Source organism: Jaculus jaculus, chromosome 9 (assembly GCF_020740685.1).
Source record: "Jaculus jaculus isolate mJacJac1 chromosome 9, mJacJac1.mat.Y.cur, whole genome shotgun sequence".
Classification (NCBI taxonomy): domain Eukaryota; kingdom Metazoa; phylum Chordata; class Mammalia; order Rodentia; family Dipodidae; genus Jaculus; species Jaculus jaculus.
This window is the reverse complement of record NC_059110.1, coordinates 114,020,854-114,037,406: the sequence shown is the minus strand read 5'-3', so window position 1 is coordinate 114,037,406 and position 16,553 is coordinate 114,020,854. Positions and strand designations below refer to the sequence as shown.

The following is a 16,553-nucleotide window of genomic DNA, read 5'->3' as shown; positions in this document are numbered from 1 at the left end:
CCCCATAAACTTAGCTGTGCTGAACGCTAGTCTCCCCAGATGACGGCAATTGGAAATTAAGGCTTCCTGGAAAAGCGGCTTACAGGTTATATGGCTGGTTTCCCTTTGCCAGTGTTTGGCACACTCTCCTATTCCTGTTGTCCACCTGCTGTTGGCCAGGGGCTGATGTCCACCCTTTGCTCATGCTATCGTTTTCTCCTGCCATCGAGAGTTTCCCCTCGAGCCTGTAAGCCAAAATAAACCTCTTTCTTTTTTCCCTCACAAGCCGCTATTGGGTGATTTCTTCCAGCAATGTGAACCTGACTACAACAGTAAAGTGGTACCAAGGAGTGGTGTCATTTGCTGCTAAACACCTGACTGTGTGTGTGGCTTTGGCCTTTTGGAGCTGATTTTTAAGAGGAATGTGGAAGGATTTGAAACCTTGGCCTAAGAGACACCTTGCAGTGCTTTAAGTACATCTCGATGGCCTCTTCTGGTCAGAGTTGAAAGACCTGAATGCAGTAAGAACTATGGACTGTGAGGTTTGGCTTATGAGGGTGAGAAAGAGCTTTGTCTGGACTGGGTTTGAATCAGTTTTTGTGAGAGGCTTGCAGTTATGCCTGTGTCCTGAGAACTTGGGCAGGGTTGCTTTGTGTAGAAACAGACTGGTGTGGGCAGAGGGATGCGGCACAGAAAGAAATGTTTAGGTGAAACTACTGCAATTGAGAGATTACAACCTTTGAAATTGGGTCATCTGACCTGCACTGGGCAACAGGAAGAATGTAGACTCTTGAAAGGGCGTGAATGCTCAAGGAGTGTCCTGTTCTTCAAACTATGCTTTTTCCCCCCCTGGATTAACAAATTGACACCCTACCTGGCATTAAGGAGTATAAGAAATGCAGGAAAGAGAGGGTCACTGAATTTGCAACATGGTCTTGTGTTTTGGGAATGGCCATGGGCAGTGTGTAGCAGGTTTGCTGGACACCTGTATGGAGCCGTGAGGATGGACCATGGGTTGCAGTAGAGACCAGTGGAGATGTCAGGATCACGAGATGGCTGCTAAAGAAAGCTGTTGGCCCTTGATGGAGTTTTCTGGGATGTGAGTACCTTGCTGGAGAGGTAGAATTGGAACTCCAGAGACTTGTTGCTGGTTAGAATTATCGGACTTGAGATTTGTCACTGGCTAAAGTTGTTGGACTTGGAGCTACAGTTAGGTGTTTGCCCTGTTTAAATCTTGTATTGGTTGAATATTTCTTTGCTGTGCCCAATGCCAGCTATCTTTTGCAGTGTGAGTGTTTATTCTGTGCCATTATGGGTTTTGAGGGGATTTTTTTTTTTTTTTTTTGGTGTTATGGCTCAGTTAAAAGACCTTGGACTATGCCAGGTGTGGTGGCGCACGCCTTTAGTCCCAGCACTTGGGAGGCAGAGGTAGGAGGAATACCATGAATTCGAGGCCACCCTGAGACTACATAGTGAAATCCAGGTCAGCCTGAGCTAGAGTGAGACCCTACCTCAAAATAAATAAATAAATAAATAAAAATTTAAAAAGACCTTGGACTATGGGGATATTTGAACATCATTAGGATTAATTTAAAATTATGGGGACGTTTAATGTGGGACGAATGCATTGAATTTCATATATTTTTATATGGTTATCAGGTTATGGGGCCAGGGGCAGAATGTGATGGTTTGATTCAGGTGTCCCCCATAAACTTAAGTGTTCTGAATGCTAGTCTTCCCTGCTGATGGCAATTTTAAACTAAAGCCTCCTGGAGGCAGAGTATTGTTAGGGGAGGGCTTATGGGTGTTATAGCCGATTCCCCCTTGCCAGTGTTTGGCACACCCTCCTGTTCCTGTTGTCCACATGATGTTGGCCAGGGGGTGATGTCCACCCTCTGTTCATGCTGTCGTTTTCCCCTGCCATTATGGAATTTCCCCTCGAGTCTGTAAGCCAAAATAAACCACAAGCTGCTCTTGGGTGGGTGATTTCTACCAGCAATGCAAACCTGACTGCAACAGTTTCAGCATTTTTTGTTTGTTTATTTTTGTTTATTTATTTGAGAGTGACAGAGAGAGACAGAGGCAGATAGATAGAGAATGGGGTGTGCCAGGGCCTCCAGCCACTGCAAACGAACTCCAGATACGTGTGCCACCCTGTGCATCTGGCTTAAGTGGGTACTGGGGAATCGGGCCTCAAACCAGGATTCTTAGGCTTCACAGGCAAGCGCTTAACCACTAAGCCATCTCTCCAGCCCCCAGTTTCAGCATTTGAACCTCTTGAAAAGAAAAACAGAATTTAAACCCTAGCTTAAGAAAAAAATGTCAGGCATGGTGGGCCAGAGATAGAAGGAATGGTGTGTGTGAGGTCAAAGCCATCCTGGAAGTACAGAGTGAGTTCCTGGCCAGCTTGGGCTAGTGAGATCCTATCTTGAAAATAAAAAAGAAAAAAGAAAAACCCGCTTCTCCTAAATTGAACCTTTGTTTTCTCAGTGAGTGACAGCGAAAGCTCTACTGCCTAAAACTTGGGGGATCATCCTTTGCTCTGTTAGCCTCCAAATCTTGTTGATGTAACCTTTAACTCTTCTCATCTGTCTATATCTGTTCTACTAACTAGTAGTGCCTTTATTTCATTTGTACCATTAAAATTCATTCTCTATACACTTATCAGTGATACGTGTATATGTGTGTGTGTGTGTGTGTGTGTGTGTACACACATAACCATATATGAGTGTGTTTTGAGGTAGAGGATTGTTCTAGCCTAGAATGACCTGGAATTCACTATATAGTCTCAGGGTGGCCTCAAACGGCAATCTTCCTATCTCTGCCTCCTGAGTGCTGGGATTAAAGGCATGTGCCAAGGCACCTGGCATCAGTGGTAATTTTTTGGGGGGGGGTTCAAGGTAGGGTCTCACTCTAGCTCAGGCTGACCTGGAATTCACTATTGAATCTCAGGGTGGCCTCAAATTCACAGTGAACCTCCTACCTCTGCCTCCTGAGTGCTGGGATTAAAGGCGTGCACCACCATGCTCGGCTAGTGATAATGAAAGTGGTTTTTTTTGTTGTTGTTGTTTATTTATATCTATTTATTTGAGAGCAACAGACAGAGAAAGAAAGAAGCAGAGAAAGAGAGAGAGAATGGGCGTGCCAGGGCCCCCAGCCACTGCAAACGAATTCCAGCCATGTGCGCCCCCTTGTGCATCTGGCTTATGTGGGTCCTGGGGAATCGAGCCTCGAACCTGGGTCCTTAGGCTTCACAGGCAAGCGCTTAACTGGTAAGCCATCTCTCCAGCCCTAAAACATGAAAGTTTTAAAATCTTTTTACATATTTATATTTGTATCTCAAAAAGTATATTTTTTAAAATATTATTTATTTAAGAGAGAATGGGCATGCTAGGGCCTCCAACTACTACAAACTCCAGACACGTGCGCTACCTTGTACAGCTGGCTCACGTGGGTCCTGGAGAGTCGAACTGGGATCCTTTGGCTTTTCAGGCAACGCCTTAACTACTAAACCATCTCTCCAGCCCTCAAATATATTTGAGAGAGAACGGGCGCTCCAGGGCCTTCAGCTGCTGCAAATGAACTCTAGGAGCATGCACCACCTTGTGCGTCTGGTTTACTTGGGTCCTGGGGAACGGAACCTGCATTATTTGGCTTTGCAGGCAACCGCCTTAAGTGCTAAGCCGTCTCTACAGCCCTAAAATGTTGAATTGAACCATTTCCTTGCTTGCGAATCAAAAGTGGCTTTTAAGCTGGGTGTAGTGGCGCACGCCTTTAACCCCAGGACTCGGGAGGCAGAGGTATGAGGATCCTTGTAAATTTGAGGCCACCCTTGAGACTACATAGTGAATTCCAGGTCAGCCTAGGCTAGAGTGAGACCCTACCTCGAAAAAAAAAAAAAATATATATATATATATATATATATATGGTGTACTGCATTAGTAGTTGGTGCCTATAATCCCAGTACTGGCGAGAAGGATTCCTGGGACTCTGACCAGCCAGTCTAACCTAATCAGTGGGCACCAGGCAGTGAGATTCTGTCTAATGGGAGGTGGATGATGTCCCTCAGGACAACAACCAAGATTGTCCTTTGGTCTCCACCAATTTACACGTGTGCCTGACCACATCCGAACACACAAACACACTGGCCCACACAAGCAAAACAACTCCATAAAAAAGATATTGCCTACCCTGGAAGATGACTAAAGACTAAATGAGATAATGCTGTCATGTTTTGCAGTGTACTAGATCAAAATGAGTAAAAGCCACTCAGGATGACCTCAAACTCAAGATGATCCTCCTACCTCTGCCTCCTGAGTGCTGTGATTAAAGGTGCGTGCTACCACACCCACCTCAGTTTAGTCTTTTTTTAAAAATTTATTTGAGAGAGAGAAAGAGGCAGAGAAAGAGAGAATGGGCATGCCACTGCAAACAAACTCCAGATGCATGCTCCACCTTGTACAACTGGCTTACGTAGGTTCTGGGGAATTGAATCTGGGTCCTTTGGCTTTGTAGCCTTAACCACTAAGCCATCTTTCCAGCCGTCTTTTTTTCCTGTTTTTTTTAAAATATTTTTTTAAATTATTTGTTTATTTATTTGAGAGCAACAGACACAGAGAGAAAGACAGATAGAGGGAGAGAGAGAGAATGGGCGTGCCAGGGCTTCCAGCCTCTGCAAACGAACTCCAGACGTGTGCGCCCCCTTGTGCATCTGGCTAACGTGGGACCTGGGGAACCAAGCCTCGAACCGGGGTCCTTAGGCTTCACAGGCAAGCGCTTAACCGCTAAGCCATCTCTCCAGCCCTTTTTTTGTTTTTTGAGGTAGGGTCTTGCTCTAGCCCAGGCTGACCTGGAATTCACTATGTAGTCTCAGGGTGGCCTTGAACTCACAGTGATCCTCCTACCTCTGCCTCCCAAGTACTGGGATTAAAGGCAGGCGTGTGCCACCACACCCGTCAGTTTAGTCTTTTTTGACTACAGTCTCTCTTTCTTTCCTTCTTTCTTTCTGTCTCTCTCTCTTTCTTCTTTTTTTTTTAAACATTTTTTTTAAATTTTATTTATTTATTTATTTGAGAGCGACAGACACAGAGAGAAAGACAGATAGAGGGAGAGAGAGAGAATGGGCGCGCCAGGGCTTCCAGCCTCTGCAAACGAACTCCAGACGCGTGCGCCCCCTTGTGCATCTGGCTGACGTGGGACCTGGGGAACCGAGCCTCGAACCGGGGTCCTTAGGCTTCACAGGCAAGCACTTAACCGCTAAGCCATCCCTCCTGCCCTTTCTTCTTTTTTGATAGAGTTTCCCAGTAGCCCAGGCTGACCTTCCATTCAGTAGTAGTCTCAGGGTGGTCTCAAACTCTCCCTGTTACCCTACAAACCTCAGCTTCCGGAGTTCTGGGATTAAATGTGTGTGCCACCATGCCCGGCTCCAAAAGCAAGCATCATTTTAAATTAGGTCATGTTAAACCGAATTTGGTGGTGCATGCAAGTAATCCTACCACTTGAAAGGAGGAGGCAGGAGGACCCTGTCTGCCCTAAGTAAATAAATAACTCATATTATCAAAGACTTTTACAATATTTTCCTTTTATTATTTATTTTTGCTAGTTTTTTTTGTTGTTGTTGTTTTGTTTTTGTTTTTTCGAGGTAGGGTCTCACTCTAGCCCAGGCTGACCTGGTCTGGAATTCACTATGTAGTCTCAGGGTGGCCTCGTCCTCACAGTGATCCTCCACCATGCCTGATTTATTTTTGCTAGTTTCAAGGAACTCCCAAATGCTGGGATTAAGGGTGTACACCACCAAGGCCTTTATACGTTATTTATTAAAGAGAGGGAGAGCCAATGAGCGTCCCGGGCCTCCATCAGCTGCAAATATACTCCAGATGTATACTCCACCCTATGGCTTCGGTGGGTTCTGAGGAATCAAAACTTGATCCTTCAGTTTTGCAGACAAGTGCCTTAACTGTTAAACCATCTTTTCAGCCCTAGAAAGTCTTATCTCTATCTACCTACCTACCTACCTACCTACCTACCTACCTACCTACCTATCATCCATCCATCCATCCATCCATCCATCCATCCATCCATCCATCCATCCATCCATCCATCCATCCATCCATCCATCCATCCATCCATCCATCCATCCATCCATCCATCCATCTATATCTTATCTATCATCTATTTATCTGTTTTTAGTAGAAAGTTGCAAGTAATAACCCCCGAAGGTGGGCGGAGGTCCAGGATGGATACAAAATAGCTGGGAGCGCGGCGCGCCCTCGGGCCGCGCGGGGGCGCCAGTGAGTCGGGCGCGCGCAGGCGCGGCTCCGCCCCGAGCGCTCTATTTAATCCCGGCATCCCTCGCTGCCGTACGGTTCCGAAGCTCCAGGGGGCCGGTGCGGCGGCGGCGGCGGCGGCTGCGTCGGCGTCAAGATGGCGGCGGCGGTGGCGGCGGCGGCGGCTGCAGCGGCGGCGGCTGCATCCCTTCAGGTGCTGGAGATGGAGAGCATGGAGACTGCCGCCGCCGCCGGCTCCGCGGGCCTGGCCGCCGAGGTCCGGGGTAGCGGTACGGTCGACTTCGGCCCGCCACCCGCCGGGATCTCTGCGATGGAAGCGAGCGGCGGCGACCCGGGCCCGGAGGCCGAAGACTTCGAGTGCAGCACTCACTGCTCGGAGCTGTCGTGGCGGCAGAACGAGCAGCGGCGTCAAGGCCTCTTCTGCGACATCACTCTGTGCTTCGGCGGGGCCGGGGGCCGCGAGTTCCGTGCGCACCGCTCGGTGCTGGCCGCCGCCACCGAGTACTTCACCCCTTTGCTGTCCGGTCAGTTCTCCGAGTCGCGCTCGGGCCGGGTGGAGATGCGTAAGTGGAGTTCGGAACCGGGGCCCGAACCGGACACGGTGGAAGCGGTGATCGAGTACATGTACACCGGGCGCATCCGAGTGAGCACCGGCAGCGTGCACGAGGTGCTGGAGCTGGCCGACAGGTAGGTGAGAACGGCCGGGGAGGATGCTCGAGGGTCCAGGATGGACGTTGGGGCGTGGGGGGGTGGACGGACGATGATGACGACGACCGTGCCTACCGAGCACCGTCCCCTCCGGTACCGGCCGAGGAGCAGCCACCCGCGCCCCGCACCGAGGATGCTCTCCTGCGAGGCCCGCCGGGCCGCCCCCCTGGGGAGCGCAGGTTCCACGGGCGGAGACAAAGGCAGGTGAAGCCACATCTGTATGTGATGATCCTCAAATTGAGTGAAAGGATGAGGAAATTGGCGGTGGGGAACACGTCTCCGAGGAGGTGACCATTAAACGGAGCTCTGCCTGGCAAGGAAACGGGCCCTGGCGAAGACGGGGGATGAGCATTCCGGGCTGCGCAGAGGCCCTCGGGCAGGATCCAGGCTGGCTTGGAGAAGAGGCTTGGGGGATTTAAAAAAAAAAAAAAAAAAAGGAAAAGCCAGTGAGTCTGAATCTACCGGATGATGGGGAGACGGGTGTGTGGAATGCATTGGAAAAGGAGTTTGGATTTTACTGGGTGGTGGGAGGCTGGCTACTGACACGATCTGATTTAAATATTTAAAAAGATTCGTTTTGCTACTGTGAAAAATGGGTTTCAGGAAGGAGGAAGAAGATGATGCTCGGGCTGGAGGGATGGGTAGTGGTTAAGGACCCAGGTTCGGTTCCCCAGTACCCACGTTAGCCAGTTACACAAGGGGGTGCTGTGCGTCTGGAGTTCATTTGCAGTGGCTGGAGCCTCTGGCACGACCATTCTTTCTCTCTCCCCCTCCTTCCTCACTTCCTCCTTCTCTTCCTCTTTCTCTGTTAAGTACTTAAATACATAAAAAGGTGATGCCCCAGACACCGTTTCGGAGGCAGGTGAGATATGAGTGTTTTTGGCAGAATTGTGCTAAGAGATCCTTTAATGCCACCTGGACACCAGTTTTGCGTTAGACACTGGACTCTTAAAAGGTGCTGGGAATCTAGCAGCAGTGATCAAAACATGCAGGGACCTTCTAGCCACACTCAGGCATCATGGAGGCTGTTGATATTACAGCGTAGTGAAAAAGTTAGGGGCAGTGTGCCATGGGCCCTGATGCAGAGCTGGTTGTGGAATCCGGTTGATAAAGAGTGTTCAGGAGGGCTGGAGAGATGGCTTAGCCGTTAAGCACTTGCCTGTGAAGCCGAAGGATCCCGTCTGAGGCTCGACTCCCCATGACCCAGGTTAGCCAGATGCACAAGGGGTCGCATGCGTCTGGAGTTTGTTTGCAGAGGCTGGAGGTCCTGGCGGGCCCATTCTCTCTCTGTCTCTCTTCTCGATCTCTTTCTGTCTGTGCTTGCAAATAAAATAAATAAATAAAAAAAATTTTTAAAAGAAGAATGTTCAGGAGACATTTTGCAAAGGAATGAAGGAGGCCAGGTAGAGTGAAATGGAAAGCCCCTGGGTGAAGGGTTAGAGAGCAGCCAGACCTGTGCATCTTGATGGCAGGAGGCTGGATAGATGCTATTTGAGCCAGGTGTGGTAGCTCACACCTTTAATCCGACCTCTGGGAGGCAAAAGTAGGAGAATTATTGTGAGTTCAAGGTCAGTCTGGAACTATATAGTGAATTCCAGGCCAGCCTGGGCTATAGTGAGGTCCTACCTCAAAAAAAAAAAAAAAAAAAAAAGAGAGAGAGAGAGATGGGAAAATACAGAAGAGCAGTTTTGGACTTGGTCAAGAGAAGGTCTTGCTGAATATGGTGGCGCACACCTTTGATCTCAGCACACAGGAGGCAGAGGTAGGAGGAGTGCTGAGTGCCTGAGTTCGAGGCCACCCTGAGACTGCATAGTGAGTTCCAGGTCAGCCTGGGCTAGAGAGAGACCCTACCTTGAAAAGAAAAGTTAATACAGCAGGAGGTGAAAGAATGGGTGTGCCAGGGTCTCTAGCCACTGCAAATGAATTCCAGTCGCATGTGTTAATTTGTGCATCTGGCTCTACTTGGGTACTGGGGAATTGAACCTGGCCCTTTGGCTTTGCTAGCAAGTGCTATCTCTCCAGCCCCAATTCATCTGTATTTTGTAATTGAGTGGTTATTAAGCACAGTAACCATAATAACTAATCATTATTGATTGACATAGGCCTAGGCTGATGAAGTCATTTGTGCACTGTTTAAGGTTCTTGCCCTTTTTAAAGTACTGGTTAAGGCGCTTGCCTGTGAAGCCTAACAAACCAGGTTCGATTCTCCAGATCCCACGTCAGCCAGATACACACGGCAGCACATGCATCTGGGGCTAGTTTGCAGTGGCTAAAGGCTCCAATTGCACCCATTCTCTCTCTCATAAATGAATAAATAAATAAAGCATGCACTGGTCCAGCTGGTCACCTTTCAGCTGAATGCTACCAGATTTATGATTTGTGTGACACTTCATGTTAAGGGTTTGGTCTGGTTTTGTCTTTCTGTTTTCAAGGTAGGGTCTCACTCTAATCCAGGCTGACCCTTGTAGTCCCACTGTGGTCCCAGGCGGCCTTAAACTCATGGCGATGGATCCTCCTACCTCTGCCAAGTACTGGTATGGTCGTGCTACATTTTGCTTTAAGAATTTAAGTGGGCAAGCAATGTCATACCAGACATGGCAAACCCCATTCTTTTGCTTTTTATTTTATTTGAGAGAGGGAGATAAATAAGTAGGGGGAGAGAGAGAATGAATGGGCATGCCAGGGCCTCTAGCCACAAATTCCAGATGTATGAGCCTCCTTGTGCATCTAGTTTACATGGGTCCTGGGGAATCGAACCTAGGTCCTTTGGCTATGCAGGCAAGCACCTTAATCATTAAGCCATCTCTTTAGCCCACATTCTTTTGCTTTTTAAGTAGTCTCAGGGTGGCCATGAACTCATGGTAATCCTCCTACTTCTGCCTTCCATGTGCTGGGATTAAAGGCGTGTGCCACCATACCTGGCTTTATCTCTCCTTTTTTAATAAGAATCAAGCACAAGGCAATGCTCCACCCTCCCTCTCATGGTTGTTCGAGATGAAGAGGGGATGAAAAACCCTGGCATGGCCTAGACTGCTTGCTGTTCCTTCTCATATCTGACCTAACAGCTCTCCAGGAAGTCTCAGAACAAAAACAACAGGAGGCAGAGTTAGAAGGATGACCGTGAGTTTGAGACCACCCTGAGACTATATAGAGAATTCCAGGTCAGCCTGGGATAGAGTGAGACCCTACCTCGAACCCCCCCCTAAAAAAAAAGAAACCTGGTGTGGCATGTGCAGAGGTAAAAGGATCACTGTGAGTTCAAGGCCAGCCTGAGACTATGTAGTAAATTCCAGGTCAGCCTGGGGTAGAGCAAACCCTGCCTCAAAAAAATTTGTATAATTCAGATGTGCCCAAAACAACCATGTAAAATATACGTATTCCAAAATCAAGTGTTTTTCTTTATTTTAGATTCCTCTTGATCCGTTTAAAGGAATTTTGTGGAGAATTTCTCAAGAAAAAGCTTCATCTGTCAAATTGTGTGGCCATTCATAGCTTAGCTCACATGTATACCCTGAGCCAACTTGCTCTGAAAGCTGCTGATATGATACGGAGAAATTTCCATAAAGTCATTCAGGATGAAGAATTTTATACTTTACCTTTCCATCTCATTCGAGACTGGCTCTCCGACTTGGAAATCACAGTTGATTCTGAAGAGGTTCTCTTTGAAACCGTTTTGAAGTGGGTTCAGAGAAATGCCGAAGAGCGAGAGAGATACTTTGAAGAACTCTTTAAGTTGCTTAGGCTCTCCCAGATGAAGCCTACCTACCTTACTCGCCACGTCAAGCCCGAGAGGCTGGTGGCCAGCAACGAAGTTTGCGTCAAGTTGGTGGCCGATGCAGTGGAGAGGCACGCCCTCCGAGCTGAGAATATACAGTCGGGCACATTCCAGCATCCTGCTTCTCATGTCTCCTTATTGCCTCGCTATGGGCAAAATATGGACGTGATCATGGTCATTGGAGGCGTGTCAGAAGGAGGGGACTATCTAAGTGAGTGTGTAGGCTACTTCGTTGATGAAGATAGATGGGTAAACCTGCCCCACATTCATAATCACCTTGACGGACATGCCGTAGCAGTGACAGAATCGTACGTCTACGTTGCTGGATCAATGGAACCGGGGTTTGCTAAAACTGTGGAAAGGTACAACCCAAATTTGAATACCTGGGAGCATGTTTGTAGTCTGATGACGAGAAAGCATTCTTTTGGGCTAACAGAGGTCAAAGGGAAGCTGTATAGCATTGGGGGGCATGGCAACTTTAGCCCCGGCTTTAAAGACGTGACTGTTTACAACCCGGAGCTTGATAAGTGGCACAACCTGGAGTCAGCACCAAAGATCCTTCGCGACGTCAAAGCCCTCGCCATCGAAGACCGGTTTGTGTACATTGCCGCCCGCACTCCTGTGGACCGGGACACCGAGGACGGGTTAAAGGCTGTCATTACGTGCTACGATACGGAGACGCGACAGTGGCAAGATGTAGAATCTTTGCCACTGATTGACAATTACTGTTTTTTCCAGATGTCTGTAGTGAATTCAAACTTTTATCAGACAGCCTCCTGCTGTCCCAAGAGTTATTCTTTAGAAAATGAAGAGGCAGTAAGAAAAATCAGCAGCCAGGTGTGTGATGAAATCCTTGAAAGCCTGCCTCCAGAAGTCCTGAGCATTGAAGGAGCAGCCATCTGCTATTACAAAGACGACGTCTTTATCATCGGAGGCTGGAAAAACAGCGATGACATTGACAAGCAGTATCGGAAGGAAGCCTACCGGTACTGTGCCGAGAGAAAGAGGTGGATGCTCCTTCCGCCCATGCCACAGCCTCGCTGCAGAGCCACTGCTTGTCACGTGCGGATCCCCTACCGCTACCTGCACGGCACCCAGAGATATCCTATGCCTCAAAACTTAATGTGGCAGAAAGACCGCATCAGACAGATGCAAGAGATACATCGGCACGCCCTGAACATGCGCCGAGTGCCAAGCTCCCAGATTGAATGCTGAGTTCTCTTAACTGTGCAGCTAAAACTGTTTTCCCTGTTCCAAGAGACTGAAGATAGCCAGACTGTTACTTGAGAAAGTATGTTGATAACTTATTTTCTACCCAGACTGATTATTACCCCACGTAAAGGAAGTATAGTTAAAAAAAAAAAAGAAAGAAAGAAAGAAAAAGAAAACCGGGTGTGGTGGCACACGCCTTTGATCCCAGCACTCGGGAGGCAGGGCAGAGGTAGGATTGCTGAGTTCGAGGCCATCCTGAGACTACATAGTGAATTCCATCCAGGTCAGCCTGAGCTAGAGCAAGACTGTACCTTGAAAACCAAAAAGAAAAAAAAAAAAAAAAGAAAGAAAGAAAACAAAGAATAGGAAACACTTAATAGTGGTAATTTTGTTAGTCTCATCTGTCTTTGGTTTGTGTTTGTGTATAAGATCTTATTAAAGACAGGAGGGAAAAGTAGGTCTAGCTGGGCGTAGTGGCACATGCCTTTAATCCTGGCACTTGGGAGGCAGAGGTCAGAGGATTAATCACTGTGAGTTTGAGTCCAGCCTGAGATTACATAATGAATTACAGGTCAGTTTGGGGAACAGTGAGACCTTACCTCGAAAAAACAATAAAGAAAAAAAGGAAAAAAAAAAAAAGCAGGTCTAGTTACTTGGCTAGTTTTCTGCCCACAAATGCAGCTCCTTTGTGTTAAGGACTTGAGTTTTGGGCTTTAAGCACCAATTTTATTTGCACATTTACTTTGATATTCCATTTTTTTTATAGAACGGTTGGTTTCAACAAGATCAAAATTTGTGCATTAAGCTCTCATCTGCAGGAGGCATGTGCAATAGTGAGGCTGAAATCTGAAGAGACAAGCGCAATATTGCAGCAAGGTGATCTCAGAATGCTTGCATCCCAATGTGCTGTATTAAACGTGTAGAAATGCTATTTTGTTCATTAGAGGGGCTGACTGATAAGTTTATGTTTGGCTCATGAATTTTTTTTAAATCTTTATTTTCACAGTTGTTTATGACTTCACGTCACTCTCAGAGGAGTAGTTGGCAAATGTATTGGTCTTTAGGTGGTTGGATGCAGAGCAAGTTACACAGGTGACATCTGTCTCTAAGGAGAAAAGTATAAGTATAGGCTGAGAAATCAGAAGACTAAAAATGTTTAAATACTTTGAGGAGTTGCGGATATGTTAATGAGATTAAATAATGCCTAAGACAATCAACACTAAATGCCTTCAGTTTTAATTTTTTGCTCTAATGCATATCATATAAGGTCTTCATCTTTTTTTTTCTACAGGAAACAGTTTTTAAAAAGAGAAGGGGTTAACACTGGATATCAAATTTGAGTGCATAGTTTGGGTTCTTAAATTCACTGTGAATTCATATGATTCTCTGACACACTCCTAACTAAGCCTGATGCAAGTTAGCATTCAGGCTAAGTCTTTTCAGCACTCGGTTAAAATAAAAAAGATTCCTGTTCAAGTTGGGCATGGTGGTACTCACCTGTGATCTCCTCACTTGGGAGGCAAAGGCAGGAGGATCAGGAATTCAAAAAAACCAACAACTGCCACCAATAAAATAATAATGAGATAAAATAAAGACTCCTGATATTTTGCACTGTGGATAGTGTATTTTTTTTTAATTTCTTAAGGAATATCTTTATTTCCTTACATGTTCTAGAATACCATTGCAAAAGTCCAAGTGCAGCAATCCCCCTTCCCCAGCCCATTACAGTGGTAAGCTATCAGGGGAAGAAAAGCACAACCAGAAAATGTGGCATTTGGTTGCAAGACTTAATAATGCTTTAGCTCTTGGATTCTCTACTGATAACTTTCCTAAAATCTCCAAGTCAGTGTCCCTGGGCAGGACAAAGGTTTTTAATGTTGGACATTGACAGGTAAGCTGAAGTGAGGGCAAGAAAGCTCCAGTCCTTTCTACATAAGGATGTGTTATCCTATCCCCACTAGCTACCTTCTCAGTTTCCGTTTCTTTGGAGGGTTTGTGATTCTGAAAGTTGAGCCAAGGGCCCTCCATGTGTACACCCCAGTGAGTTGCAGCCCTAGCCCTCCCATTGTGATTTGAACACAAAAACCTTTGGGTTTTAAAGAAACAAACTTCCCATGCAGACAATTAAGTTACTGAGTGAAACTCATGAATGAAGCGTTCATTTCTCTGGCAGACTACAAGCAGCCTTTTCTGTTAAAATGAGTTGTGATCTCACCAGAATGCCAGTTTTCTTCAAAGAGTGTGATACATATTTTGATTATTTTTTGCCTCAGAGTTGTCTTCTAAGACAGTCATTACCAATTTATTTATATGATCATCTTTTCACTTATGATTAGGTATAATCTGGTTTTAAAGGCTTGATTGAAACTTGTTTCTTAACTCGGCAGGCAGCCTGGGCCCGTGATGAATGAAGGGGTAAGTCCTTCATTGCATGATGGTGTGCAGGTTTTCCTGACTACTGAGTTTCTAATTTACATATTGAATTCACACGTGTGATTTCCCCATCAATAACTGTTTCCTAAAAAGTCTAACTAACTTGTTAGTAAGAAACCAGATTTGCTTAAATCTGTTCAAGACTGACATTCTGAAATTTTAAACTAGGAACAATTCAGTGTTTTGAATAGTTCTAAATATGATAGGCATGCAGGCCCTAACTCACATGACTCTTTGGGAAAGAGATTTCCTTTAAAGATTGTGTTTGGAAATTTAAGCGCTTAAAAACATAGCTTAAAAAAACAACAAAAAGCAGATTAATGTGTACTCAAGCAAACCTTCATTTTGGAGTAAAAATTGAGAATGTCAGTCATGAGCTTAGTGTTTAAGTAAAGCACCCCACTTCCAGCTTGCATGGTTCATCCCCCTTTTGCTGTGCCAGTTGATCACTTTTAAAATTCAGTGACAGCCAGGTGGGGTGGCACATATCCTTAATCCCAGCACCTGGGAGGCAGAGATAGAACTGCTGTGAGTTCAAGGCCAGCTTAGGACTACAGAGTTGAATGCCAAGTCAGTCTGGGATAGAGTGATACCCTACCTAGGTGAAAAAAAGAAAGAAAGAAAAAAAAAAACGGCAATGGTTTTGTTTTGATCATCTGGTTATGTGTCCTAATGCTGGGACAGCCAAAACAAAACACAGCAAAAAACCACCTTTTTAATATTGGAATCAAGCTTGAAACTGGAGAGAGTATTTATGGAAGATTTGTGTACTTTTGTGTTTTAAACCCCTCAGGTAGCTGGTAGGCAATTTCTAGTGCACACTTGGCTCTATCTCTTGATTGGTATAATAGCATGTGCTAGGTGTAAGAACTTCCTTTCTGCTTCGTGATTATAATATCAACACTGTAAGTAGCCTGGTGAGCTGTGTTACCCATTTGACTTTCTTGGTGTATCCTGGCTCTTGAGTAAAAAGGGCATGTTGGTCATATTTCGTGTCTTTGAAAGTATACCGTATTGTGACATAAATATTCTTCCTACACTAGAAAATACGGTGCTTTCCCTGTAGAATATTCAAGAACCATTCAGTCTGAATACTGTCGTACAGCGTATCGCTCCAGTTTGTTACTTTCTGGAGAAAAGTGCTTTGTTATAATGCTTGTATTAGATCATATGTTCTGGTCATTGAAAACAAGACAGCCTATAGGCAAGGGCTATAATATAACGACAATAATTTAGTAGACTGTCATGTTGCTTCAAGGCATTAATTAACTAGCCAAATCACTGCTCTTGGTTGAAGACCACTGCAGGGTTTTCATCTCGCTCCGTGGCCACGACTGGGAACGGGTCACCTTGGAGAGCGCGCGCCAGAGCACTTGCTAGGTAGTCCTCCTGCTCCGTGCACGCGGGAAGGCTGAGCTGTGCGCTCTTGGTGTTTGGAGACTTTATGATCCATGTGCTAGGGCTTGTTGCGTTATTTGTAAAATAAATACTTAGTTTATATCAGTTATCAGTGTTTTTTTTTTTTGTTTGTTTTTTGTTTTTTGTTTTTGCTAGCAATACCCAGGCACCTATGCAAGGTATAATCTTGACTATCTCCTCCAAGGAGGTATAGTACTTAGAACACTTTGAGGCGTTATGGTGTAAAATAGCTTGTGTTCTCATTCTGAAGCTGTCTTGCTCTGTGTTAAAGCTATTCATTGTCTCAATATGTTTTCAATAAACATATTTCTTTAGAGCTGTGTGGTTTTCTTAATTATACACTGGTGAATAGAATTGTCTTCTTTGGGTTGGAGAGATGGCTTAACTGTTAAGACGCTTGCCTACAAAGCCAAAGGACCCAAATTCAATTCCCCAAGACTCACATAAGCCAGATACACAAAATGACACATGTATCTGGAGTTCATTTGCAGCAGCTGGATGCTCTGGCATGCCCATTCTCATTCTCTCTTATCTTCCTCTTTCTCTCAAATATTTAAAAAGTTTATAGGGCTGGAGAGATGGCTTAGCACTTGGATCATGCTTGTCTGCAAAGCCAAAGAACCCAGGTTCGATTCCCCAGGACTCACATCACCATGTACACAAGGTGGCACGTAGGTCTGCAGTTAGTTTGCAGCTTCTGGAGTCCTTGGCACCTCCATTCTGTCTGCCTCTTTCTCTCA

General features: G+C 45.8%; 1 protein-coding gene across 3 annotated transcripts; it reads left to right on the top strand.

The window, feature by feature from the left end:
- Positions 1 to 6,402: 6,402 nt before the first annotated feature.
- Klhl11 (kelch like family member 11) lies at positions 6,403 to 16,129 on the top strand. 3 transcript variants are annotated; one of them, XR_006638918.1, is made up of 3 exons: positions 6,403 to 6,953; positions 10,383 to 12,040; positions 14,349 to 16,129. XR_006638918.1 is itself a non-coding variant. In XM_004655754.3 (2 exons), the coding sequence occupies exons 1-2, from the start codon at positions 6,403 to 6,405 to the stop codon at positions 11,962 to 11,964; spliced, it is 2,133 nt and encodes a 710-aa protein (XP_004655811.3). In that variant the 3' UTR covers positions 11,965 to 12,118. The 3 variants fall into 3 exon arrangements, 1 of the variants encoding a protein (XP_004655811.3); XR_006638917.1 differs by having other exon boundaries at positions 12,728 to 16,129; XM_004655754.3 differs by lacking the exon at positions 14,349 to 16,129 and having other exon boundaries at positions 10,383 to 12,118.
- Positions 16,130 to 16,553: the final 424 nt, after the last annotated feature.

Excerpts from the sequence above, each read along its gene's own strand:
- Klhl11 (XM_004655754.3), top strand. The coding sequence starts at position 6,403 with ATGGCGGCGGCGGTGGCGGCGGCGGCGGCTGCAGCGGCGGCGGCTGCA. Across the intron at positions 6,954-10,382 it reads GTGCTGGAGCTGGCCGACAG|ATTCCTCTTGATCCGTTTAA; the intron begins GTAGGTGAGAAC and ends TCTTTATTTTAG.